At 40.4% G+C, this 27,583-nt stretch overlaps 1 protein-coding gene across 1 annotated transcript in view; it reads right to left on the minus strand.

Annotated features, from left to right (window-relative positions):
- Window positions 1–27,583, minus strand: part of CENPF (centromere protein F) — a 39,201-nt gene that overhangs the window by 1,863 nt on the left and 9,755 nt on the right. The window contains 12 exon segments of the mRNA XM_032216064.1: window positions 895–1,064; window positions 4,589–4,918; window positions 5,174–5,336; window positions 6,327–8,453; window positions 10,812–11,645; window positions 11,648–13,833; window positions 15,046–15,181; window positions 19,085–19,207; window positions 19,744–19,818; window positions 21,929–22,045; window positions 24,108–24,310; window positions 25,880–26,177. Of these exon segments, the coding sequence (XP_032071955.1) occupies window positions 895–1,064; window positions 4,589–4,918; window positions 5,174–5,336; window positions 6,327–8,453; window positions 10,812–11,645; window positions 11,648–13,833; window positions 15,046–15,181; window positions 19,085–19,207; window positions 19,744–19,818; window positions 21,929–22,045; window positions 24,108–24,310; window positions 25,880–26,177 (6,762 nt within the window).

Raw genomic sequence — 27,583 nt, forward strand, 5'->3', positions numbered from 1 at the left:
AGTTTGAATTTTAGTTTGATGATGAAGCTGGACTTTTATTTTTTTGTACATGAATTGTTGGGCATCATGTTTTCATACACTGTTGTATTTGTTTACACCAGTGGGATTTTACTGAACTTATTTTTAGACATTGTAAACATCCTGAAGTCATATAATATGGAGGATACAGAAATATATGTTGGTATGAAACCAGTAAGTTAATCAAGCCCATTAAAGAGCCTTTTGCAAGGGAGTTCAAAATAGCAAATAAGATGTTGCTGAAAAACTGCTTTCATACATATGTTGCCTAGCATTACTAACATTTTTACTTTCTCTCTTTTAGAACAGTTCCATTTTTTCCAGTTCTATATAGGATTTTAGTTTTCCTACTTAGATTTAATTTTGTCCCAAACCAGCAAGTTAGAATCTATTCAAAATGTAGTGTATTTGAGACTCCCTCCCCCCCAGCTTTTGAAGTCCTATATATCCTGTAGAGGTCCTATTAGAAGTTTCAAATTATTGAGTGGGCAGCAATTTGGTTAGCGGTTGTGAAACAGATATTTATTCTAGGCATTCAGTTTAGTATTGTTTATCCTTAACTTGATCAATGAATTATTATTTTTCTGGGCATTATGCATTCAAGAAAAAAAAGCAATATGAGAACATCCCAGCTATGGCTTAAAGATGTGACATCACAGGCATACATAGGAAGAATATTTTAAAGATTTTTATCATAGAGTTGGATCAAGAAATACTATGGAATATCTCCGCTGCCTTTATTCACTTTTGTCTTCATCCTAAATATGTTTACAGCTCGTTGATAAGACACTCTTAGGAGCACTTGGAAATATTAACTAATATTAATATTGAATTTCTCTTGACAAATTCAAGCTGATGTTTAATAATGCTGCTTACCTTTTGTAGTCTGCTGCCCTCTGCTGTTGTTTTAAGATTCTCTGTTTTCATCTTCTCTGTTATTTGTGAGTTATCAACAGATGTTGGTGATTTCAAGCTAGAACCGAAAAGACAGGAATCCATTCCTTGCTCTAAGGATGCTTGATGAGAAATGCAAGAACAGCTGTATTCTGGAAGGACATGAAAAACACTTGAGAAAATTCCTTACACATTTACATTTAGTAGGCTTAGTAAAAAGGGAAAAAAGAAAATCGGTGTCAGTAGCTCTTCATGCCAATTTGGAGAGACCACAACATCCAATGACCATGCATAACAATACGAGGATTTCTATTTCTAGAATTTGATTGGTGCTTGAAAAACAAATTTAATTTAATGTCATTCTAACTTAACTTCTGTGGGTGTGAGTAAGGTCACTGGTGTGTGCCTGTTGTCCCTGTTACATTTTGATTTTCTTATTTTCTTTGTTTGAATTTGTAATTTTTGTTTGATGAATGTAAACAAACAAGCAAACAATTCCCACGAGTACAAGATACTTGAAAAAAAAAATCCTTTTGTCATCCCCAAGCTGGAAACATCTGGATCAACCTGGGCAACACTAGAATGCAGAAGACTGCCCTAGGTATATCAAAGCTGCAGTCTCTCCATATTCACTTGAGTAAACGTTTTTATTTTATTTATTTATTTATACTTTATTTGTATGCCGCCCTTTTCCCTGAGGGGACTCAGGGCGGCTCACATTTCAGGGGGAGGGGAAGACAAACGAGTTACAACAAGAAGACAGTACATTGTTAAAAAGAGCACAACAGTCATACCATTCGGGTGGGGTTAAAGTCATTAGCCCCAGGCCTGCTGGGACAGCCAGATTTTAAGGGCAGCGCGGAAGGTCTGGAGGGTGGTGAGGGTCCGGATCTCCACGGGGAGTTCGTTCCAGAGGGTCGGAGCAGCCACAGAGAAGGCTCTCTTCCGGGTAGTTGCCAGTCGACATTGGCTGGCTGATGGAATTCGGAGGAGGCCTAATCTATGCGATCTTATTGGTCTAGTGGAGGTAATTGGCAGTAGGCGGTCTCTCAAGTACCCAGATCCAATACCATGAAGGGCTTTGTAGGTGACAACCAGCACCTTGAAGCGCACCCGGAGATCAACAGGCAGCCAGTGCAGCTCGCGGAGGATAGGTGTTATGTGGGTGAAACGAGGTGCACCCACGATAGCTCACGCGGCCGCATTCTGGACCAGCTGAAGTCGCCGAATGCTCTTCAAGGGCAGCTCCATGTAGAGCACATTGCAGTACTCCAGCCTAGAGGTCACAAGGGCACGAGTGACTGTTGTGAGAGCCTCCCGGTTCAGGTAGGGGCGCAACTGGTGTACCAGGCGAACCTGGGCAAATGCCCCCCTGGTCACAGCTGACAAATGGTGTTCAAAAGTCAGCTGTGGGTCCAGGAGGACTCCCAAGTTGCGGACCCTATCTGAGGGGCGTACAATATGACCCCCCAGCCTGAGAGATGGAACACTTGGCCAATTAGTGGGAGGGAAGCACAACAGCCACTCGGTCTTATCTGGATTGAGTACAAGCTTGTTAACCCCCATCCAGTCTCTAACAGCTTCAAGGCCCTGGCTCATCACGTCCATCGCTTCATTGAGTTGGCATGGGGCGGACAGATACAGCTGTGTATCGTCCGCATATTGGTGGTATTTTATCCCGTGCCGTCGGATGATCTCTCCCAGCGGTTTCATGTAGATGTTAAAAAGAAGGGGGGACAGGACCGAACCCTGCGGCACCCTATACGTTAGGGGCCTAGGGGTCGATCTCTGCCCTCCGACTAACACCGACTGCGACCTGTCCGAGAGGTAAGAGAAGAACCACCGTAGGACAGTGCCTCCCACCCCCACCTCCCGCAGTCGTCGCAGAAGGATACCATGGTCGATGGTATCGAAAGCCGCCGAGAGGTCAAGGAGTACCAGGATGGAGGCGTGGCCTCCATCCCTGGCTCTCCAGAGATCATCAGTCAATGCGACCAAAGCGGTTTCTGTGCTGTAGCCGGGCCTGAAGCCTGACTGGAATGGATCAAGATAACCGGCTTCCTCCAAGGACCGCTGGAGCTGAAAGGCCACCACCTTCTCAACAACCTTCCCCACAAAGGGGAGGTTGGAGACTGGACGATAGTTGTTTAGTACGGCTGGATCCAAGGATGGTTTCTTCAGGAGGGGTCTCACCACCGCCGCCTTTAGTGCGGGGGGAAAGACCCCCTCCCGTAAGGAGGCGGCAACAACCGCCTGGATCCAGCCCCGTGTCACCTCCCTGCTGTTAACAACCAGCCAGGAGGGGCACGGGTCCAGCACGCATGTGGAGGCACCTACAGCTCTCATCGCCTTGTCCAGTGAGTTAGTGGGTTTCAACATTTCAAGCATCTTCCCTTTTGAATTGTGTTTAACTTGCTTACTTAATTTCCCTTCCTTGTTGAGAAAAGGGGGAAACTACATGTATCATGCACTTATACTATGAAGTTGCGTTAAGTGATGTAAGCTATTATTATTCCTCAGTTCTCCTTTTGTCTCCGGCTGCTGCTAAATACACTAATAAATAAATAACCCACCCTCAGTTTGCTAGTTTACTTCTCCCATATCCACATCAATCCAGCCACTATATGATGATCATTATAGATAACAAAAGGGTTTGGTTCAATGCTCAGGGAAAGAGCCATGTTTTTAAGGGTTTGTGGAAGGTCAGAATGGTCAGGGCCATCTAAAGTTATATTCCACAGAACAAATGCTGCAACAGAAAATATGTCATTTTCATTGAAGAAATCCAAAGCATTCTCACTCTGCTAGAGCTCACAGATTGAACAAAAACAATTGGCCTCATAAGTAACCTGGCTCTTTATAGAGAGTAAGGAAGATGATCCTGATACAGATATGTCAGATTCATCACTAAAGTGACCAGGAGTGAAGCATATTTTAATTCACCAACAGAGAGAAAATGTGCAGAAACAGCTCAGACAGACACTTCCCTAATTTACATGGGTATATGAAAGAAGAGGAGGTACAGAATTACAGTCACTTTCAATAAAAAATAATTGTAGTCTTCCTGTGGACCTGGGTTTCCTGGTTTGGACTAGCTGGTGAGCCTGATAGCCTGTTTCATGAAGGGCTTTATAATGATAAGCAGCACCTTCAATTGCTTGATGAAATACTAAGCGCCCAGAGAGCACTATAAAGTACTATGAAGTGCTATATAAATCTAAGTGCTGCATTTCCCACTATTTACATTAATAAAGAAGGTGAGGAAAAAATAGTGACATTCTTACTGAGCGGTGGCTCAGTGGCTAAGATGCTGAGCTTTTCGATCAGAAGGTTCAGCGGTTTGGGTCCCTAGTTCCGTGTAACGGAGTGAGCTCCTGGCTTCTGTCAACCTAGCAGTTCGAAAGTATGTAAAAATGCAAGTAGAAAAATAGGGACCACTTTGGTGGGAAGGTAATAGCGTTCCAAATGTGGTTGGCATTTAATCATGCTGGACACATGACCACGGAGACGTCTTTGGACAATGCTGGCTCTTCGGCTTTGAAACAGAGATGAGTACTGCCCCCTAGAGTCAGGAACGACTAGCACATATGTACGAGGGGAACCTTTACCTTAAATCTTTAATAATTATAGAAGATAACTATTAAGAATTCTTAGATTTTTCCAAGTGAATTCTCACCATTGACTTTGTTTTCTTCACACCTTTCTCTCTTCTTAATGATCTTAGACACATCTGCTCTTTCTGTAAGAAGCCTGTTGATTTCCACTGGGTTTTGAGAACTTTGGAGAGAGGAACTGGTGTCATTTAATAACTGCTTGAGAGAAGTGTTTAACAGCGAGACCTGTGTCCTTAGCATCTCATTTTCTTCTTCTAATTTATCATGCTTGATTACCAGTACACAATACTTTTCCAAGTTGTGATTTGCCTCTTTGGTTTTCTCCTCAACCGATTCTTTCAATTCTTCTAGCTCCAACCTGATTTCTTCTGCACCAACATCCCCCTGAAAACCTATGTAAAATAAGAGGGGGGGTTCATTACTAGAAATTACTACATTTACTAAAATAAACCTCACACTCTTATATATGTGTGTTTAGAATAGTTGTTTAGCAGAGACAGGAATAAAGTATACTTTGAACAGATATGTATAGACAAAATCTGTGCTGGCTCAATATAATCCATTTAAATTCCAGCACAACCACCATTTTTTCTTTGCATTCTATTGACATCTGAAGCTACTGTTTTCTTTCAAAGCATGGTACGTACGTGGATCTATCATCTTCATCTGAGTTTCAAGTTCATGAATTTGCTTCTCCATTACTGTTTTTTCCTGCTTTAGCATTTTATAGGCGTCCAAACACAATTGAATTGAATGACAGAAAGAATCATACTCTTCTTGGAGTTGAAGCATTTGATTTAGGCTGTTGGTCTGCATAATTAAAACAACATACATGTAATTCTTACAATAGAAACTTTATAATTAAAATGAAGTGCATCGGATATTTATTCAGTTCTGAATTCAGGTGTTTCTAATATGTCTTCTTCTGATTAAACCTTCTTTGAACTTAAATGATCTCAAGCATTACCTGTTTCCAACCTGGACAGCTGATTTTCCATTTGATTTTACTGCCAGCCCCTTCATTTCGTTTGCAATCTTATCTCAGATGTAGGGCTTTCTCTGTAATAGCAAGAGATTTTTGAAACGCCCTCCAAAAAGTAAGCCAGACGCTTACTTTGTTTTCTTTTTTACAGTGAGAGAAAATGTTTTTATTGTCGTCAAGGTTTTACTTTGTATACTCATCTTGTAATTATAATCTGTTATCTTTAATCACATAAGGTAAATATCATCATTATCTAGATTTATAAGGCTGCCACTTCAAAACAACTTAAGGTGGTGTACACAACTAAAAAACCCCATAAGAACCAATCAGTGGGTCTCAACCTTCCTAATGCTGTGACCTTTTAATACAGGTCCTCATGTTGTGGTGACCCCCAACCATAAAATTATTTTGCTTTCCGTATTTTTTCAAAAATATGTGTTTTCCGATGGTCTTAGGCGACCCCTGTGAAAGGGTCGTTCGACGCCCAAAGGGGTCCCGACCCACAGGTTGAGAACCACTGCTTTTCATGGTTTGGATTCTGTTTTGAGAATTTCAAGCCATTGTAGCTCATCCTATTCATGCTGAGAGCATCAGCGTGGGAAACATCGCTGCATAACAAGTGGACCATATATTGACAGGTGCTACAATTTTTGGCAGTTATCTAGAATCAAGCGCCAATGAACACAGCAAGAACTGTGTTTCTAAACTGTGTTTAGTAACTGTTACAAAATTTCCCTCAGTACAGAGATCCTGATTTTATACAGACATTTTTACCCTCCAGGATATCCTACCCATGTTGTATACAAATTGTACAATACCTTTTCAAAGATGTTTTTTTCACATGGTGTGACTTCTATATTTGCTTTGATATGTTTGAAAGACACCTGTAAGTCATCTTGGATAGCTTGCAAAGATTCATTTTTGACTAACGGCTCAAAAACAGAAACATTTTCATTCAGTGTTTGTTTGAAGCTTTGTAGTTCCTGGATGAAAGCTTCCATCAACTGCTGTACTTTAGAGCTACTGGACTGTGCTTCTTCCAGATATCCAACCAACTGCATATTGTCATGTTTGAGGGAAGTAATTTCACAAACAACACCCTGTTCTTTCGATTTGAAAGTTTCTTTCTCACTATAAAGAAGTTTATTTTCTTCACATATTTTTTTTAGCTGGGATTCCTTTAATCTTAGTGCATTCTCACATTCATCTCTAATTTGAACCTTCTCTTTTTCATTCTCTTTCAGTTGATTTACTAATGTAAAATTAGTAACTTCTAAACAAGTTACTTTGTCTTGTTTTTCTTTCATGTTTTTCTCTAGAGTCTCTTTCTCTGACCTAAAGACTTTGGCTTCACCTTCTAAATGTTGTTGGCTCACACGCATCCTTTCTATCTCAGCCATCATTATTTCAGTCTCTGCTTTAGCTGCCTCCATTCTAAGAATTGCATCTTCCAAATTCTCCTCTGACATATCTAATTCTCTTTCCAGATACTCAATTTTGTCTGCGAGAGTGTCAGCTTTTCGATTGCTTTCTTTTAACTTTTCAGCCAGACGAAGCCTGCTCCTTTCATCAGATTCTATTTTTATTTTCAGCTTCTCAATGCCTTGTCGCAAATGATTTGCTTCTTCCTGTGCAGAATTTAGCCGTGCTGCAAGTTCACCTTTTTCTGCTAGTGAACCTTCCAAGGACTTAGATATCTTGGCATTTTTGGCCTCAGATATGTTTAGCTTGCTGTGTAGGATTTCGTATTTTCTAAGGCTCACTTCTCTTGCCTCAGTCAGATTTTTTATTTGAATTTCTGCTGCCTCTTTTTCCAACATGAGATCCCTCATAACTCTGTCCAGATTCTGGCACTGCGACATATAGCAAACATTTTCATGTGATAATTGATCCTCTGCAGCCTTAACAGCTGGAAGCAATTTTGCTTGGGTTTTATCTTCAGCTTCCAATACTTTGATAAATTCAATAGAATCCATTTGATTTGAGTCAAGCTCTTTTATATTCATTTTGTTGCACACCTGATCCAATGCTTCTTTATCCCTTAATAAAGTAGTCAGATCTTGACTAGATTGGTTTCTCTCTGCAGTGATAATCTTTAGTTGCTCCTGAAGGCCAAAAATATTTTTTATGTTGATTTGTTTTTCTTGCTCCAATTGCTTACTTTTTGATAGACGTTTTTTGGTATCTGTCTCCATGGACAAGGTGTAAACTTTGCAATTTTCTTTCTCAGATTTTACCCTGCTCAGTTCGGTTTCAGCTTCAAAAAGCTTCTCATTATTGTCTGCTTTGATCATTTGCAATTCTTTTAAAGTATGTGTTGTATCCGGCAATCTGCTTTTGTACACTCCCCGTTCAGATTTTACCTTATTAAGTTCTAGCTCAAGAATCATAAGATTAAAATATAATTGCGGTGTATCAAAAGTTACAGTTTGGAGCAGCTCACTCAAGTCTTCCTTTTCTTGTTCAAGAACCGCAGCTCTTTTGTTATATCCACCACAAGCAACCTCCTTTTCAGTCAACTCTGTATTCTTTGAATTCAAATCTGAATGAAGATACTCAACTGCCATGTTCATCATTTTATTGCTTTCCTCACGGGAAAACTTAGAATTGTTATCATCAGCTTTCTTTATTGATAACCAATGCATTTCAATGGCCTTCTGGTTTTCTGTGGGGTTTATCAACTTTGTGTGTGTGCTGAGATTTGAAGGGAAAAATGATGACTGAAGAGGACATCTTGAAGAACGTATGAATGGATAATTTGCTTTGAGTTGTGGAAGGTATTTTTCTCTAGATATTATATCTGCTACATACACAGAAATTTTTTGTCTTCTGTTTGGTTCATAGGTTTTTACTGCTTGATCATTTACAGCTTTAAGTCCAAGGCTTTCCCCAAGAAAACTATCCATTTTCAAATAGCAAAAGGGTGGTGGATCAGCAGAAGTTGGCTAAAGGGGAAATAAAAAAGTTATTTTCATCAAATGAAAGCTAGTTGATAAATAGCAAACTATTAAACTTATGCCGACCTTGGGAATGTCCTTTCTATATTTTCATCATCACCATCTGCCCATCACTCACTCATACCCTAATCACCTTGTGGCTGGCTACTACAACACCCTTTACATGGGGATGCCCTTAAAGTTAAGAAGCTTCAACAGTTCAGCCTGCAGAGATCAATCAGTGATGGGCATGTTTTAGTATTTCCATGTGGCTTTGTGAGCTGCACTGGTTACCAGTTTGCTTCCAGGAACAATTCAAGGTGCTGGTTATGACCTATAAAACCCAACATGGTAAAGGGCTGATTACTTGAGGGATTGTCTATTTTCCAATAATATTTTACTGACCTTGGAAGAATGGAAGGCTAAGTCAACCATGAGCCGGTGAGACTCGAACTGCTGGCCTGCAGGATTGCATTCTAACTACTGCACCACCATTAAATTCCAATTAATATGATCAGCCATACATACAGCGAAATGTTTACACTGGATTTGGCACTTTTATCCACTTATCAAGTTTTCCAGGGACCTGACATAGGAAAATGGCAACATCTGCCAAGGTCCTTGGGAAGGACTTGATAGGTTGATAGAAATGCCAAATCCAGTCTGAACATCTGGCTGGCTGTGCAATAAACCATACTAAAGCAGGAATGAGAAACCTTTTCTTTACCCTGAGAAATAATTTCTCCGGCCCAGTGTTGGTGGCATTACCTTTTCATTTCTGATCCTCTTTCTAGCAGTTTTTCTAGTGGGGATTACTTTTGTACACCCAGAGCGGCCACTGCTGAAAGACTCGAGTTGGAAACTGCAGAAAAAGCCAGGCTGGGATGGCAGCGGAGGTGCCCTGGCTCCGTAATGAGAGCTGGGCCATGCATAGTGAGGCTGGGAGGTGGGTGAGCGAGAGCAGAACAGCCATTCGCGCACCCCCCCTTTCCAGCTGTGTAAAGCGCCATTCACTGGCATTTGGAAAGCGCCAAACCACGGGAGCCAGGCGGCGGTGTACAGGCGCTCATGTGGCTTGGCGATACGCCTAGGTCAGTGAATGGTGCTGTGCCCGTCTGCAAAGGAGGCTTGCCGGGTGGCTGCTCGTGAGCGTGGTCACTTCATGGCTGTTGTGTTGCGCTGCTGTGACAGCACAACACAGCCATTCGCCCATGAGGCTGTGCCCGGCTCTTTGGGGACCCACTACAAGAGAGCAGCTGCCCGGCAACCACCTCTTCAGCTGGGCACAGCGCTACTCACCAACCTAGCGGTATACCAAGCACCGTGATCACTTTTTCTTCCCCCCAGGCTCCCGCGGCTTGGCACCTTCGGGATACTGTTAGGTTGGTGAACGGCGCTCTGCCTGGCCAGAGGTGGGAGGTTGTCCAGGGGGCTTATAGGCGGGGAGGCGCCTTATATTTTTGCCCACCAGAAAAATGGGGCATGGCTGTATTATGAGGACATGTCGTATTTTGGGGGAAACATGGTACATTTTATTGAATTCTATTCATGAAGACAGACTACAAGACTGTAGAAATGAATATAGTTAAATATGTAAACTGGAAGAAAAACACAATCAAATCAGGAAGAGTTGGATTTTCCCCTTAACAGAATTGTTATCACAATGGCATGTTCCAAAATATGAAGAAAACATTTGCTGTTCTAATACTGTTATTCCTATTAATTGTTTAGGCATATTGATTTTTCTCCTGAATAAGCATTGTGGTTGTACTTCCAAAGTGTATATTTTATCCTCTTGTATCTCACATAGTAAAGTAGGTTCATTTTGTGAGCACGTGTCATTCCATAAAGCCAGAATTGGGATTAAAATTAAGCATTATGGCAGCTTTCTTCAATCTACTGTTCTACAAGTGTTGCTAGGACTAGATGAACCTGCACCATAAGAACTAATATTTATTATCTTGGAACAAGAAGAGTAAGAAAAATGGCTTCTTCTTTTTTTAATGGCTGGAACCAGAGAAGGATTTAATTTAATTGGTGCAAACTCATATTAGTAAATTAGCTGCTCTTTTAGAATTCAGATACTAAAAACAAATCTGTACTTTAATTCCAACTACTTCTGATCACAAGGCATCAGTTTTCAACGCTTTTAAAAAGTCCATCTCCAGAGCAAAGTGCAAACATTCCATGCTTGTGTTTTGGGAAAGGCCTATGTTAAGCTTTCTAAGTTCTTGACCAGCAACCTCTGTCATCAAGCAAACTACACCCCATTGCCTCACAAAAGGAGGAAAGTCAGGGGAGGGACACTTCCTTGAATATGCCTAAAGAAATTCAGTCAAATTAAGCAGTCATATTAGGTAAACTTACGTGGCCAGCATCATCACAAGTTATTGGGTGAGAAGTTAAATGAAGATTTGGTAGCTCTCCTTGTTTTTGAGGGAACAGCTCAGGAAATTTCTTCTCAGCTGGAAGTTCAGATGCCACTTTCAGGATCACTTTATGAACTTTTTGTCGCCAGGGCTCATTGCCAGCTACACTGCGTTTTTGTAGACCATCTACTTCCTTCTTTGCAGAAAGGAACAGCTCTTGAATCTTTTCTATCTCCTTACTTTCCAGAATCTTATGAGATCTAAATGATTCCTTAAGCATCTTAAAGGAGTTTTCACAATATTCACATTGAAAATATTGGGAGATAGTCATTAGTTTAGTGGGGAAGGTCCAGGCATCATTGCTATATAATTCATCAGCAATATTAAATTGTTCAGGAGTACCTTCCAAATCAATTTGTCTCTTTTGATGTGGTTGTTCCATTTCAGTTGATGACACACCGTTGTCCAAATCAGACTCCATAAAAATTCGTTTTGTACTTGGGAAGATTTCACTATCATGCAGAGTCTCCATACAAAAATGTCCATATGCTTTACATTCTTTATTGACTGTCATCTGGGCTGGAAAAGAAACCAGCCCAACTTTGCTGAGATTTATTGGCAATGTAATATTTTTATCTTTAAACATTTCATTGTAGGATTCCAACTCTGATGATTCAAAGGCCATATTCAGGTTTTGAATATCTAAAATTTCATATTTGTTTTTCAAAGAAAAGATCTTTTCCTTGATTTCATTCAACTGTGTTTTGATTTCTTTGTTGATTAATTTCAAATATTTGTAATCAAATTCCTCATAACCTTCTGGAGTTATTAAGGGTCTTCCTTCATATCAGATTCCATTTTACTCTTCTCTCTTAATTTATCAGAAACAGAAATAGTCTCTACTTTCAGCCTATCCATTTTTTCTATTAATTCTTTTCTCATAATATCTGTGTTTATGATGCATTCCAACTGTGAGTCTTTCAGCTGTGATGCTAATGTTGAGTCTTCTTTCTGCAGGTGTTCACACATTTTCTCCAATTCATTTAGCTTGCTCATTGTCATGTGTAGGGAGGATACTAATTGGAGATAATCATTTTGGCTGGGCATCAGATCATGAGGAACTGATGAACACTTGGCATCTTTCTGTAGGTTAAAATTGTCCTTGATAACAGCACTGAAACACATTGGTGATTCGTCATCTTCACTTCTCTCTGTCATCTTGAAGGCTGAATTTTGCAAATCTTTAAGTACTTGTAATTGATGCAGCAACTTCTCTTTTTCCATGTCACTTTCTTCCATTTTTATCTCCATAGATCTCAATATCATCTCCAAGTCCTTTATCTGATCAGCATAATTTTCTAAAGAAATTTCTCTGTCTTCAAGGTCCATTTGAAGCAGTTCAAGCTTCACTTTATACTTCTTAAGTTCATTCTCTCTTTCTTCTACAAATACCCTCAGCTGTTCCAATGCTGGTTCATTTAAAACAAAGTCAAGCGCTGCATGTTCACTTACTTTCATTTCTGAGACCAGTGTTTGCAGCAAGATATTTACAGAAGAGGGCCTGTTATTTTCTCCTGTTCCCTCCTGTCTTAAACTATTAGTTTCTTCAGATACTGAGTGTCTTTTTTCAAGTTGCCAAAGTAAAGTATTCTTTTTCTTCTCCAAGGACATTGGCTTATTCTGCACCTGTTCACATTTGTTCATAAACTGTTTTTCTTGTGTATCAAATATGGCTTTTTGCACCTTCAAATGACAAGTCTGATTCCTTACACTTTCTAAATAATCTTCCTTTGTACTTTTCCTTTCTACTTCTTCATCAGCTTCTGGCAGCAACAAGCTCCCCTCTTGCTTTCTTTGTGACAACTCCAAAAGGCTTTCCTTCTTTTCTTTGCAACTTTTGGAAATGTCTTGCTTGGTGTTTTTTTCTTCCAAAATATTGACAGTATTCTCAAGCATGGAACTTTCATTCTGAAGTTCTTCGATTTCACCTTGTTCTGAGGATATTTTGATAGATAAATTTGGCTCCTTTGAGCCCATAACTTTTAGTTGCACATTATTAAACAGCACATTACCCTCTTTTAAATCCAGAATCTCTGTTTGTTGCCTATTTGATTCCTCAATCAACTTTTGTAGATTCTTGTTTTTTCCTTCAAGAGCTGCTAATGCTTCGGAAAGCAGGCCTTCCTTTTGGAGAACCGTTTCTTGTAATTCACTGATCTGCTGCTTCATTTCCTGAATGAAGATGTGTTGCTTTGGATCGTCTCTTTCAGCAAATCTTCTTTCTATTTCATCCCTGGTTTGGACCAGTTCTTCAACCTGCTTCTGAAGGAATGCATTTACTTGCATGTAAGAAGCTAAGGATGCTTCAAGGGAGACAATACATTCTCCCCTTTTTAACACTTCATTTGCTTCAGAGTTGAGTCTTTTCTGCAAGGTGTCCACTTCTCTGGTGAACTCAAATAATTTCAGTGAATTGTTTTCTCTCTCTTTCTGTAGTTTTTCCTCAGACATTGCTGTTTTTTGTTGGAGGTCACTATAGGCTTTCCTTTGTGCCTCCAGTTCAATTGTTTTTTCTTTCACCACCTGCTCAAAAATGTTTAGCTGTTCACTAAATTGTTCATGTTCAACTTTGAGAGCAATTTCCTTTTCCTGATGTTTAAGTTGCTCAGTGTTTAAAGCACTTTCCAAACTGCGTATTTTGCTCATTAGTTCTTCTTTTTCTAAATCTAGTTCATTCAAGAGTTGTTTGCTTTTGCTTTTCCACTGAGAAAGAATCATAATCTCTTTCTTAAGGTCTTCGCATTCTAAAGCAGTTTTCTGCAGAGTTTCTGTGTTTTCCAGTTTCATATTGAGCTCTTCAATTACATTTTCTTTGTCCTTCACAATTTGCTGGAGAGAATCTCGTTCATGTTCAACATTAGAAACAGCAAGTCTCATTTTTTCTAAACTGACAGAATTATCTTGCTTGTTCAGTTTTTCTTCAAGCAATTTTAATTCTTTTTCCAGTGAGCAATTTTTATCTGCAACGAGAGTCATTAAAAAGACGTAAAAATATAAAATGCTTAGTATACAAAGATTAAAATATAAACTGACAAAATACAGGCTCCAATTCTGTCTATGAAGTCCTAACACACCATAAATAAAATCTGTGCTCCTGTGATAACTACTCCTATCTTTATGCTCCTAGAAAATATTAGACTACAGTTTGCCATTGCACCAATATCAGGCAACTTGCATTAGAAAAACAAAGGTTTACAAGCTTCATCTGGATACAGCATTAAACTGTTGATTGAACGAAGAAGATATTTATTAAATCTTGCCAACGAGAATGGGGACCAAATGGTTTCAGGTTTTTCACATTTGTTTGAAATATCAAAGGTATAACATGTAAACCAATTTGTTGAATATTGCAGTTATCTTTACAATGAAGCCATGATAATGAACTAAATTCTGAGGTCAAAACAGTTTATGTCAAGATATGCAAGATACTTTATCCTTATAAGGGTACCCTTCCCAACTCATCCAGTTTGACCTCTCATCAACATCTTTTAATGTTCCCCTATATAAGGGAAATTAAGGGGGATACATTCTCAAGAATTTTTTTTTCTATTGCAGCCCACTGATATATTTGTACCTTGATGGCCTATTGCAGATGATTAAAGATGAAAATTGTTCTAAGTCTTTGGGGAATTAATCATAACATTACATTTATTACTTTATCTTATTATTTTTATCAGCTTTTTTGTTTTTATTGCTTTTAAGTTGTAACATGCTGGGAGCCATTCTTTGTAAAATCTGACAGTTCATAACACAATAAAAAATAAATATCGTGTTATCCCTAGCAGTTATACAGAAATGTGCAAATTATATAAGCAGTCACACATTTATGAAATTTGGATAGAACTACAGTTTCTTTTGTGTAGAGGAAAGGGTTCAAATAGTTTTCTTTAGATAAGTTTTGAAAGTGCAAGACAAAATGACACAATTGATACATAATTAAAGAAGAGAGAATAATTATTTCATAAATCCGATATCAGTTGTGAACTCTTGGCTTTTTGATCAGCTTGTAAGTTTCAATTGCAGACCATAATGCAAATTCAATTTCTGCTTTCTTTAAAAATAAAACCTACAATGGGGTGCCATAGCATTCAAATGAGATTTTACCAACTGTATGCCACACCGGGATTTTGCATTGAAATAAGGTCTGTTATTAAGCACAACAGAAATCTTACTTTTCAGGTCTTCAGCAAAATGCTGACTCTGCTGTAGGGATAGTTTAGTACTACAGAGTTCTTCTTTCAGTTGAGAAATTTCTTGCTGTTGTTCAGCAGTCTGGCAGCTGAGAAAGCTATTTCGCTTCTTAATTTCCTATGAAATTGGAAAAAGGTAAATAACTGATCAATAAAAAAAGAAATATTTTCTTGAAAAGGAAATTACCTGCAATCCCAAACCAAATATCTTTATCCTTATCAGGTGTCAAATTCCAGTAGCCAAGTGCCCTATACTTTCAGTCTATTGCAGGGGTGATATGCTACCGATTCACCCAAACTGGTAGTAAAAAAATGCTACCAGTTCGGGAGAACCGGAATTTCCGACGATCAGCTGTAACACACAATTTATATTAGCTAGAAAGCAGGATTTCCTGCTTTCTAGCTAATCTAAATTGGGTGGCACAGCGGATTCCTCCCTTGCTATTCTACTTACCTCTGCAGGCGCGCTCAGTAGCAGGCTCTGCCCACCCGCCAGGACATCATCACACTCATTTTTGACACTTTGCGCAGGTGCGGAAGGTCCTGCACATGTGGAGATGTGGAGCGTGCGAGCAGAGCAAGCGTGCTTGCGCTCACATTTGCGAACGTGTAGTGAAGGTAAGTAGATTTCACCCCTGGTCTATTGTCACATGTTAATCTACATTGAAAGTCAGTGTACTCTCCCAGCAATTGCCAAGTGCAGCTGCTAAAGAAGGAAACCTCTAGCCTGTAATAAATTGTGCCATGGTGAGGTTTCCACAGGGTAAAAAGAAATAATACTGGAGAGTCACAATCCAACTGCATCTCTTTCAGAGCTTAAAAAGAAGAGATAAATTAGACTACAGCCAGAGGTCTTGGAGTAGAACCAGCCTCTAAGACAAGGTTCGATATCAGGGATAGCTTAGAGGCCAGCCTTTTGATACTCAGTTATCTTGAGAATTCCTAAATCAAATGCCAGACATCCTTTCCATTACATTACAGAGCCTGGAAAGCTTGACTTTTTGGTTGGTTTGTTTTTGCATCCTTTTTTTTTTTTAATGCTAACAGAGAATGTGAAAGATTTGGGGTCACTTTGCTGTCAACTTCATAGCATTTTTAAAAAAAAGCCCATTGGTCTATTCTTTATAACCTTGTCCTCTTGGGAATAAAATAAAGAATCTTTCCAAAAGAAAATGGCACATATATTCGTGCACCACCCACTCCTGAGTTGCTAAGATAACAGATGGCATTGGCAGAGCTTTGTTGGTCTCGAGCCCTCAATTATCCATTGAGTTGCTACCAACAGATGGGCACCAAGGCACCCAAGCCAAGTGTAAGGGAAGGGGCCACCAGGATGGGAAGCATAAGCTGGAAATTTGCTGGCAAAGCAGATTTGTATTTCCAGCAATTGAAGCAAATCAGCCTCAGAGCAAGGCTGAACTTCTTGGTGATTCTGTTGATCAGTCTTCTGCTTCGGTTCTCTCTAACAAACAAAATAGTTAGAAAATCAGGGGATTGTGCCAATGTTCTCTCCAGAGGCCCACTTTTGAAAGTATTTGAGCAATTTTTGACATACAAATCCATTATGCAATTTCCACTTAGGGTAAACAATATTATACAGAGAGGAGAAAAGTAACAAAGAAGCCAAAGAAAATCAAGGAGATAAGGGAGGGGGGAAGATAAATGGCTAAAATTAATTTATACCATCCATCTTCCCCTTTCAACCTTTCTATCTTTACAAAATATACTTGTTGATATTATATCTATATTTCACTTCAAACATTTCCTCTTGATGTTTAACAGTTTCGAGAGTAAACAACTTCTTGAGTTGATGGTTATTTTAAAAAAAATCTCAAGTACAGTGGTACCTGAGCTGAGCTCCTAGCATTTGGTACTTGACACATTTTGACATGAAAATGTTTTCCTGGTACGAGTTGTTTGTTTGGTATTCGATGTGTGGTCATAGAAAAAGGGGGAGGGTCACAAAGAACAGATGGGAGGTTGACCATGCTGGAAAGGTTGCTGCAAAAAAAGGAGAGCTATAGAGGACAGACAGGAAGTTGGCCATGCTGGGAAGGTTGCTAACATAGGAAAAGGAACAGACACGAAGTCATTCTTGTCTGAAACAAAGGCTCATGTGGTAAAATTATGTGACTAAGTTTGGCTAGTTTTTTAGTATTCCTCGTGCCTCCTGGACCAATTAATAATGAGTACCAAGGTACCACTGTACGAGTTTAGGTAGATGGAATATATAATGGGATTTGCAACTTGTAATGGTTACCATTCAATACTTCCAGAACATAAATATGGCTAATTAAGTTTATAGAAGTGAAAAAAAAAATGAATACAAGTCCTTTAGCACTGGACTATATACCAAGAAGCAATAAGGCACTATACTTTCCCCAATCTATCCCATTTATTTTGCACATGTCATCAGCAAGCGCATAATTCTGTAAGGTACTGATCCAAATTGCTCTGGACCCTCATTTTCCAATCTGGTGGGATTCAGATGTACAAGACAACAACACTTATTTCTTGTAATCTAACACATGTGGAGGGCATCGAGTCACACAGGCAGCTGAAACCCTGCCATTGGATGTATCTATACTGCAGTGAGATAGCATCATTCCCCATCAGCTTAAACCAGAATTCCCCAACTTTCTTGGTTCACAGTGTTCTCAGTGTCTTAATAATATTTCTTCCATAGTGTCCTAGGCCTAAGACTGCCCAAAACACAATTTCACAAATGGATGTCACAACAAACTAAACTGTCTTGCAGTGTCCCTGCAGTTTGCTGTAGTGCTCTAGGGCTGCCATACACGGGTGGTATTCACTTACCTATTGGTTTGCAAATGTGAGCGCCCATCCTGTCTGTGCATGTGCTTTGCCTTGAAAACGTGCCTAAATGGGAGGTCATAGAACCAGGGCAGGTGAGCAGGCCCACCCGCGATTTCTACTACCGGTTCAGGTGAACCGGTCTGAACTGGCAGAATAACACCTCTGGTGCCATAATGCACATTTTGGGAACTGTGGGCTTAAGCAGTTGAGATCTGGGAAATGTCAACTGTCTGAAAAGCAATACTGAATGTCCCAAAAGGTTTTACTGCATTTTGGTAGAGCTAGAACAGTCGCTACAGTTTCCAAACCAGAAACAAACAAAAATATTGGCATGTTTATCAACACTGGGAAAAGAGAAAAGATACAGAGAGAGATCCCAAGTAACAAACATTTTGTTAATGTATTTAATGCCTAGTTCTCAAATATATATCATTCCTTGACATTTCATTATCCTTCCCCTCCAGGTTGATAGCTTTATTAATATCAACTTTTCTACAATCTATTAGTGTTAACAGTTTTAGGACCTGTTATCTTTGGTGTTTAAAGCCATGTGAGGCTCTGTACTATCCTTGTGGGAAACTTTGTTTAAACAGAGCCTTTATCTCGGTTCCACCACAAAACTGCGGTAGACAAAAGCGCGCTTGACGAAAGCGCGTACGTGACGTCATCACAGCGCGACGAAAACATCGCGCTGTGATCGATAAATGTAAAAATAAAGCGAAAACCTTACCCTAACCCCCCCAAACCTAACCCTAAACCTAACCCTAAACCTAAGCCTTAACCTAAGCCTAAATCTAACCCTAAACCTAACCCTTAACCTAACGCTAAACCTAACGCTAAACGTAACCCTAACGCTCTAACCCTAACCCTTAACCTAACCCTAACCCTTACCTTTATGTGAATCGGCTTGCTTTAATTTTATTTTTATTTCAATTTTTAATTTTTTTCGTCGCGCTGTGATGACGTCAAATGCGCGCTTTCGTCGAGCGTGCTTTTGTGGACCGCGGTTTTGACGGGTCACGTTTATCTCAGGTTTCTTTATTTTAACTGATTTCTACTACACTACATGTTCAAAATGCTCAAGAATTGTTTTAAAAACATTAGGACAGGAAGCTTAGTATCTAAGGATACACTGATGCTTAGATGTTCCACCTTGTTTCATCTTTGCCCAAGGTGTATAATTACTATTACAGTTTTAATTTACCTCATAATTTTCTTTCAATTCTGTTTCCTTCAATTGCATCATTTTTGTGGCTTGTTCAAGATGACTTAATTTCTGTGCACAGTCCCTGGCATTTTTTTCAAACTGTTGTTTTGTTGTGAAAATCTATAAAATAAAAAATGGAAAGCTTTAATTTGTGTTCATATTGAACAGTAAAGAGTAGAGAAATATTCTTGCTAAAGCAGAAACTCAGAGAAAAAGTCCATCTAAAAAATACTAGAAAAATCCAGCTTTCAAGAAACACAAATCTTTCACCATCAAGCGTCTGTATTGCCCAAGGTATTATATAGGTTGTCTTTGACTTACAGGCATAATTGGAACCAGAAACTTTGTCACTGAGTGAAGTAGTCATTAAGCAAGACATCATGTGACTGCCCACAGGTTTGCTTCACTCAGCAGGTGCAATCCTCACACTCCAGATTGTGTCTGTTAAGCGATCACACACGTTTTAACTGGACAGAGTCCAGGGTGCCTCAAGGGGATGGAGGAGGTTCTGAAAGGCTCCATCAGGAACTGAAAATCTTCCTTGATGAAATCCAGGTAGGATTTTTAGCCCCTGAGGAGAAAGATACTTGTGCGTGGCCTTTGCTGGACCTTCCAGGGCTCCCTCACACCCGCTCTTGAGGCATCCCATTCCTTACCTTACTGAACTGACTCTCTGTCCTCTGCATGAATTTCAGCTCCTGATTGTCTTTGGCAGTGGCTGAAACAGCTGCCTGCCAGAGGGATTCAATCCCTCTCCAGGGATAAAAGGATGCAGGAATAGAGCTAAAAGCGTCAGGCTTTTGATCCATTTCTGTAACCCTCCAAAGTAGTTTAGCTCTCCTGTGTCCACAGAAAGGAACTCCTTTCAGGAAGTGCAAGAGAGCACACATTTCTGCAACCTGATGAAGGAATTCAGCTCGTATCAGAAGGCAGCTCTTTTAGCCACCCCTTAGGAAAAGCAGGTAACAAAAGCTTGCAACCTTCATTGCCGGCTTCTCGTTGAGTGTCTGGGGAAGTCAGCAGAGAAGATTGCAACTGATTGTGGGGCACTGGCAACTGGTTGTAAGTGCAAAAAAGTTGCCAAGCACCCACATTAAATTCAAATGAATACAGTAGTAACGATGGTGCTACATTTTGCAAGGTCATCATAATTCTAGGCTGTTGCTAAATGAACAGTCATAACTCAAGGACTACCTGTAATTATACCTGGATCACATCTGAAGATATGAATGATGGAGAAACTGTGCAAGAATAAGAATTTTAGGGCTGAGAGTCATACATTTGTCAGTCCAGGTTGGGTGTTCACTACTGCTTCAAAATTTAAAAATCATGGAATAGCCAGAATCACATAACATAAGCTATTTCTGTCCTGAAACAGCACACAGCTCTAGATTCTTCAAAAATTAATTTGTAGCTATATTTTAAATTAAAATATTGCTGAAGTCATGGACATGTCTCTATATAAAATGTTATATTTGTTATAAATCTTATTTGTTATAAGCTCTTATATGTACTGTGTATAAAATGTGATGCTTCCTTTTCTTTCAGTCATTTGAGCATGGTTTCAAAATATTTCAATGCTCAATTAAGGGGAAAAAATTGAAAAATAATTCTAGTACTAGAGGAAAGAAAATGAAAAATAATCCTTCTAGCAAAAAAACATTTTTCATTAGCTTTAGGCAATATCTAACGACACATTTAGACTAAACTATCCATCTTGTCCCTGATAGTCGCCAAAATGTCTGCATGTTTGACATCACATTCTAGTAAAAACAAAATAGATGTTTTCCAACATCTATTGTTGATCACTGTCAGCAAATATATGGATTGTGCACATGCACAGGAATTTCTTTTTGCATGTGTAATCTATTGCAAAGATAATAAATGGGCTTAAAAGTTGCCTAATAGCAAAAGCTGTATGAGTGGTATATAGCAATAGCACTTAAACCTATATACTGTTTTATGCTTTATAGCCCACTCTAAGCGGTTAACAAGTGTCAACATATTTTCCCCAACAATCTGGGACCTTATTTTATCGACCTCAGAAGGATGGAAGGCTGAGCCAACCTTGAGCCGGTGAGAATCGAACTGCTGGCAGTCAGCAGAATTAGTCTGCAATACTGTATTCTAACCACTGAGCAACTATGGCTCTATAAGGCCATAAACTGTATAACTTCTGGAACTGAGTAAATATTCCTGCTAATGCTACAGACCAATATCTATCTGGAAATTTTTCTACCTGTGATAGGTAGAGGCTGACACAAAACTGAACATACTTAAAATTGCTAGTGAGTCTGCTATACTACCAGCACCAATAGTAGTTCTATGGACACCTGGGTTTTCAAACCACATTCTTTGTTGTAGAACGTAAATGCTACGACTAGAATTCTGACATCAGGAAAGGAAAGATGCTGATGAACATGGAATATTTTCTCTTATAAACATGAAATTTTAAAACCAGAAATTCTGAAAAGATTAGATTTCCCAGGTTTACCCTGTTAACTATTCAAATATTTTTTTTCAATTAAGAAAGCATATGCTTCCTTCAATATTTTCTTTATTAAAGCTGCAACCAGTTGCTGAGGAAGTCTACCTTCCCCAGTGATCATTTTTTTTCTGGAAATTGACAAAAAGAAAAAAGAAAACAAATCGCAATCACATCACAGAATGCTGTAACCAGTTGTAAACGGGACCTAGTTGCCAAGTGCCCAAATTGTGATCACAGGACCATGGTGGTGGTGCAATAGTCATAAATACAGGTTGTGACAAACCTTTTCCAAGGTCATCATAACTCTGAACCATCGTTAAAGCACTACCTGTAACTATAATGCAGCACCTCACCTCTTGGTCCTTGTCCTTAATCTTCTGTTGTAAAGCACACTGCACACTTTCAAAATTTTGCTTCTGACAGTTTAGCTCATTTGAGAGTCCTCTGAACTTTTTCTCCTTTGCTGTAAGCTATAAAGAGAAAATGTAAAGGTAACATGGATGGGAAATGTTTCTGGTACTTATCTGGTAGTTAAGAAAAAATAGCCAATGTGATGTGATGGCTAATGCAGAGAATTAGGATCTAATCTACAATCCATAATGGAAGCTCACTGGATGATTTTGGCTACCGTATTTTTCGGAGTATAAGACGCACCTTTTTTTCCTCAAAAAAAGAGGCTGAAAATCTGGATGCGTCTTATACAGATACAGCATTTTTTGCCTCACGAAGCTCCGCCCCTTCACCAAAATGGATGTGCACACCCTTATGAAGGCTTTCAGAGAGCTCCTGGGGATGGCAGAAATGAGCAAAAAATGGGCCATTTTTGCCCCCCCCCCAGCCCCCAGCAGTACTCTATGCCTCCATAAGGCTGTGCATGCAATTTTTTGACAAAAATGGACCTGTTTTTGTGAAAAACGGGCCATTTTTTGCTTGTTTTTGCTCCCCCCCCGAGCACTCTGCAAGCCAAGGCTATGCCTTTTTTTGATGAAAAACGGGCCCATTTTCATGAAAAACGAGCTGTTTTTGGGAGGTTTGCAGAATGCAAAAACTTTTTTTTCCTTTTAGAAAGCTCTTTAACTGATTGATGAGAATTACATTGATCAAGTGCTGTGCCAGCAGAAACAAAGTCTTAGGTACTGCAGATTGTCAGCGATTTCCTTCTCCAGCACATGGATAAATACACCTGGAAACATCTACCTACCTACCTACCTACCTACTCTCTCTGCCTCCCTACCTACCTACTGTATTTCTCTCCCTCTCTCTCTCCCTCTATCTACCTACCTACCTACCTACCTACTCTCTCTCTCTCCATACCTACCTACTGTATTTCTCTCTCTCTCTCTCTCTCTCTCTCTCTCTCTCTCTCTCCCTCCCTCCCTCCCTACTTTTTTAAAAAAATTGCCTCTTCAAAACCTTGGTGCATCTTATACTCCGGTACGTCTTATACTCTGAAAAATACGGTAGTTATGATGTCTCAGAGCACTGTTGCTATGGGGCAAAATTATAGGTGGAATTATTACACAGTATAGTTTGAACTCCTGAAACTAAGGCAGAAAGACCAACAGTTAATAGAAATAGCATTTTCAACTTATATCCACTTCGCAGTGCTTTACAGCCCTCTCCAAGCAGTTTAGAGTCAGCATATTGCCCCCAACAATCAGGGTCCTCATTTTACCGATCTCGGAATGATGGAAGGCTGAGTCAACCTTGAGCAGGTGAGAGTCAAACTGCCGAACTGCTGGCAGTCAGCAGAATTAGCCTGCAATGCTGCCTTCTAACCACTGCGCCACCACAGCTCTAATGAAGTAAAAGTAAAAGAATGAATATATACAGGTTGAGCCCAAAATTTAGGCTGCTAAGCAAGATACTTAAGTGAGTTTTGCCCCATATTTCAACACTTCTTGCCACAAATGAATCACCGCAGTTAAGTGAATCCTGCTTCCCCATTGACTTTGCTTGTCTGAAGGTCGCAAAAGGTGATCACATGACCCTGGGACACTGCAACCATCATAAATATGAGCCAGTTGCCAAGTGTCGGAATTTGGATTATGTGACCATGTAGTTGCTGCAACAGTCGTGAGTGTGAAAAACGATCACAAGTCACGTTTTCAGTGCTGTTGTAATTTCAAACTGTCACTAAACATTTTAAATCGAGCATTACCTGTATTTATGGCTGGAAAGGGAAAGCAAGGAAGCCAATACAATAAAAACTGAAGTTTACTTTTCCTGTCAATTTAAGACCATCTTGATAAACAGCGGAGATTTGCAAGTATTATTCAAAACAGCAATCTTCAATTATTCAGTGTAAGTGCAGTGTGAAAATTGGTTCTCTCTCCTCCCCAAGGAATTAGGGTTAAGAAACCAAGCTGTGTAAACTCTATGGGTACAGTTTAGGCAAATCCTCTCTCAGAGACACAGCTCACGAGGACAAATAATTATCATGTTATATTAAACTCAATTAGTATTGGCCTTCCATGCATACAACAGTTCTTTGAATTTTAAAAGATTCCAAGATTTTAAAATGCACATTACCTGATCAGTCGTTTGATCCAGTTGTATATTAATTTTAATTATTTCATTTCTAGCTTTGTTCAGTGTTTTCTCTTTTTCAGTTAATTCCATCTGCATCTTTTCCACTTGCAGCTGATTATCCTGAAGCTTCATAACCTTGGCTTTCATGTCTTGTGTCTGAATTTGTAATTTATTTTCTAGTTCCTGAATTCTGCACCTTAGCTCTACATATGAAAAATTACACGCATAAAATATAAGTACAGTATATCTTGGTACATGTTGGATTTCTTCACAGGTGGGATCTATACTGCTCCTGAGCAGTGGTACCCAATTTAAGGGCCTCAGAATATAGAAGCTCTCTTAATATCCTTACCAATTATGTCATGATTTGACTACAATACATCAAAAAGGGGAAATCATTGAATCCCCAATTGGAAAGTCATCCTATTAACTATATTTAGTTTTAATTAAATGAAAACAGAAATAGTTTTTGTCCTAGCTTGTGCCAAGAGTTAGTGACATATTATTCCAAGTATAATCTCAGCCAAGAAAAACCTGTGTAGGAAAACTCTGCATGTTATTTCTGTGAAAATGATCCATTGGTTATTACATTTTCCATGACGAATTCTGGCTTGAAACCTTTCCTTTCCCCTAGACCAAGACCATTATTCTGATACTCAGTATAAATCATAACATTTTCTTGTAATGTTCACATCTTCTAGCAGCAAATTAGGCATGAATGATCAATTTCAGCTTGGAAGCCACAATTTATCTTTCCCTTGCGCCGTTGTGCAGCAACGGGTGATATTAGGACTTTACTGTGCTGAAATTTTTGGATCCATTTCTTTTGGTGCTGGGGAATTAAGGGACACAGGATTAAGGCCCCCATTCTGTCCCTTAGTCCTACTCAAAATGACAAAAAAAAAAAGGAATCGTTCTGAAAGAGGGTATTATAGATCTAAGCAGCCCCTAAATCCCTGAAGCTTTATTTTCTACCATTTTAAATGTTCATATTCTTCCTTCAAAAAATGTTTGTATTTGAGTCCTGCCCACTCTATGGAGCTCAAGGGATCGGTGTACGATCTTCTGTTGTCTTATGAATGTGCAAAAGGAAGGGTTAGTTGAATAATATTATGGTGGCATTGCAGAAAATGTTTTTTTTCTTCCTAGCATTTTATTTGCTCAAATGTAGGATCCTTTCCCCTCCTAGATCAACCAAGTGTTCATCCATTGATTGCCAGGAATTGCCAATCAGTTTGTCACCCAGACAGCTTTCATGACGAAGGTGCTGTGATGGGATTCAGTCAGTTCACACCTATTTGGGAGAACCGGTTGTTAACTTTCTAAGCAGTTTGGAGAACTGGTTGTTGGAAGAAATCTCATTTTATTTTTTTCCACTTTACAGGGCTAATCCTGTAAGGAAAGCAGGAAGGAAACATTCTCATGTTGTTTCTAGTCTAATCTTTATTGCCCTGCTTACAGAAACTGCCTCTCCAGTTAACCCTTATTACATTATAACAGCTAAGGTGAAGCGCCCATTGACATGAGTGACATTGAGTTGGCCACACCCACCCAGTCACATGACCACCAAGCCACGCCCACCCAGCTGGTCATTAGGGCAGAGAACCGGTTGTTAAATTAATTGAATTCCACCAGGTGGGATTACAAATCACAGTCTCCTAGTTCCTAGCCTAGTGTCTTTACCGCTAGCCAAAGTGGCTGTCTAGTGCAGAAAAATGATTGTATTGTCAAATATATGAAGAATAAGTTGCTTGTAATATTTTTTAAAATACCTTGGTTCTGAGTTTTCAGTTGCTCAGCAATTGAAGAGTCCTGGCTGCTATTGGTGACATTGCAATTGATGAAATCTTTCTTGGTTAATTTTATAATATTAGGACTAGGAGTTATTGCAGATTCCAAAGAAAATTTTGACTTGGCTGACCCACTGCTATGAGGAGTTTCTCGATGGCTGGGCAAAGGGTGGCTTGGAGTTTGCTCTTGTTGCCATGAGAATACAGATGAGGAAGCTTGGTGCCGAGCAATTTCTCTGCGAGTTATATTACCTTCTGAATGCAAGGCATTGGTTTTCTTCTAAAAGTAAGCGAGAAAATGGACTTAATAAAGAAGATGCTTAAAAATTAAAGATAAAGAAGAGTCAAAATATTATAGGACAGTGATGGCGAAACTTTTTTGTCTGCCGTGCCAAAAGCGGGGGGAGCACAGGGGGGTGGGTGATGCGCCAGTGTGCCATACCTATAAGGCTATGCATGATGGCCCCCACGCATGTGCATGACCAGCGACAAACCCCCCCCCCATTTTTGCCACAGTTTTTTCGCCCTTCTCAGGCTCCAGAGACGTTCTAGAAGCCTGGGGAGGGAGAAAATAGCCCCCCCTGCCTGTCCTCTGGAGCAGTGGTCCCCAACCCCCGGTCCGCGGACCGGTGCCGGGCCGTGGAGTACCTGGCACCGGGCCGCGCAGCGGCCGGGGGCCATGATCGCTGCAGCGGCCGGGGGCCATGATCCCTGCTGCCTCTTCACCCACACGCGCAGCCTGAGATCAACCCCGGGACTCGAACCCGAGAGCCGCCTCTCCGGTCCAAACCCCACTCCCACCCCGGCCGCCCGCCCAGCCGCCTTGGTAGCCCGTGGAGACGGAGCGCGTTCGGTTCGCCGCTACCTGGGGGCGCCGTCCCCATGACGTCACCGCGGAGTCCTCGCCTCCTTCCCTGGCGAGGCTTTCTCCCCGCCAGCCAATCAGAGGCCAGTCCCCGGGCAAGCGGGGACAAGTTGCTGGCCGGTCGAAGCAGAAGCGGGAGATTGGAGGGGGGGGAGAGAGAGAGAGCGCGAGAGAGCGAGCGCTGGGCGGGTGGCAGCGCGTTCCACAGCGGACTAGGCGCGCCGCGGGCTGCCAACCTCCCCCCCCACACACATACACACACTGCCTCTCTGGCAATTGGCTGCCCAGGAAGGGAGCGGGGAGCTTTCACAGATAGGAACGTGATGGGGTTTGTTTTCTTCCCCCACTCCTGAGCCCTTTTTTTTTTTTTTTGCTTGCCTTCTGGGGTCTCCGCCGTGGAGCAGCCGAGGTCAGATGGGGAGGCGGAGAGAGAGAGAGAGAGAGAGAGAGAGATGGGCGGGTGGCAGCTGTCTGTGAAACATCTTCCCCTCCCCACCTCCTGGGCAGCCAATTGCCAGAGAGGCACGGTGGGGGTGGTGGGGGTGGTGGGGGTGGAAGGAAATAAAAAGAGAAGTTGCCCTTTCATTTTGCAATCTCTCTCTACGACCTTGTTTCATTCTCTTCCCTTTTGTTTCGTCCTCATTTCTCAATCTCAGCAACTTTAACACTTTTGGACTTCAACTCCCCAAATTGCCCAGCCAGCTAGAATAGATAGATAGATGGTGGATAGGTGATTGATAGATAGAGAGGGATGGATGGATGGATGGATGGATAAATAGATAAATAGATAGATAGATGATAGATAGATAGAGGATATATAC

Source organism: Thamnophis elegans, chromosome 4 (assembly GCF_009769535.1).
Source record: "Thamnophis elegans isolate rThaEle1 chromosome 4, rThaEle1.pri, whole genome shotgun sequence".
Taxonomy (NCBI): Eukaryota; Metazoa; Chordata; class Lepidosauria; order Squamata; family Colubridae; genus Thamnophis; species Thamnophis elegans.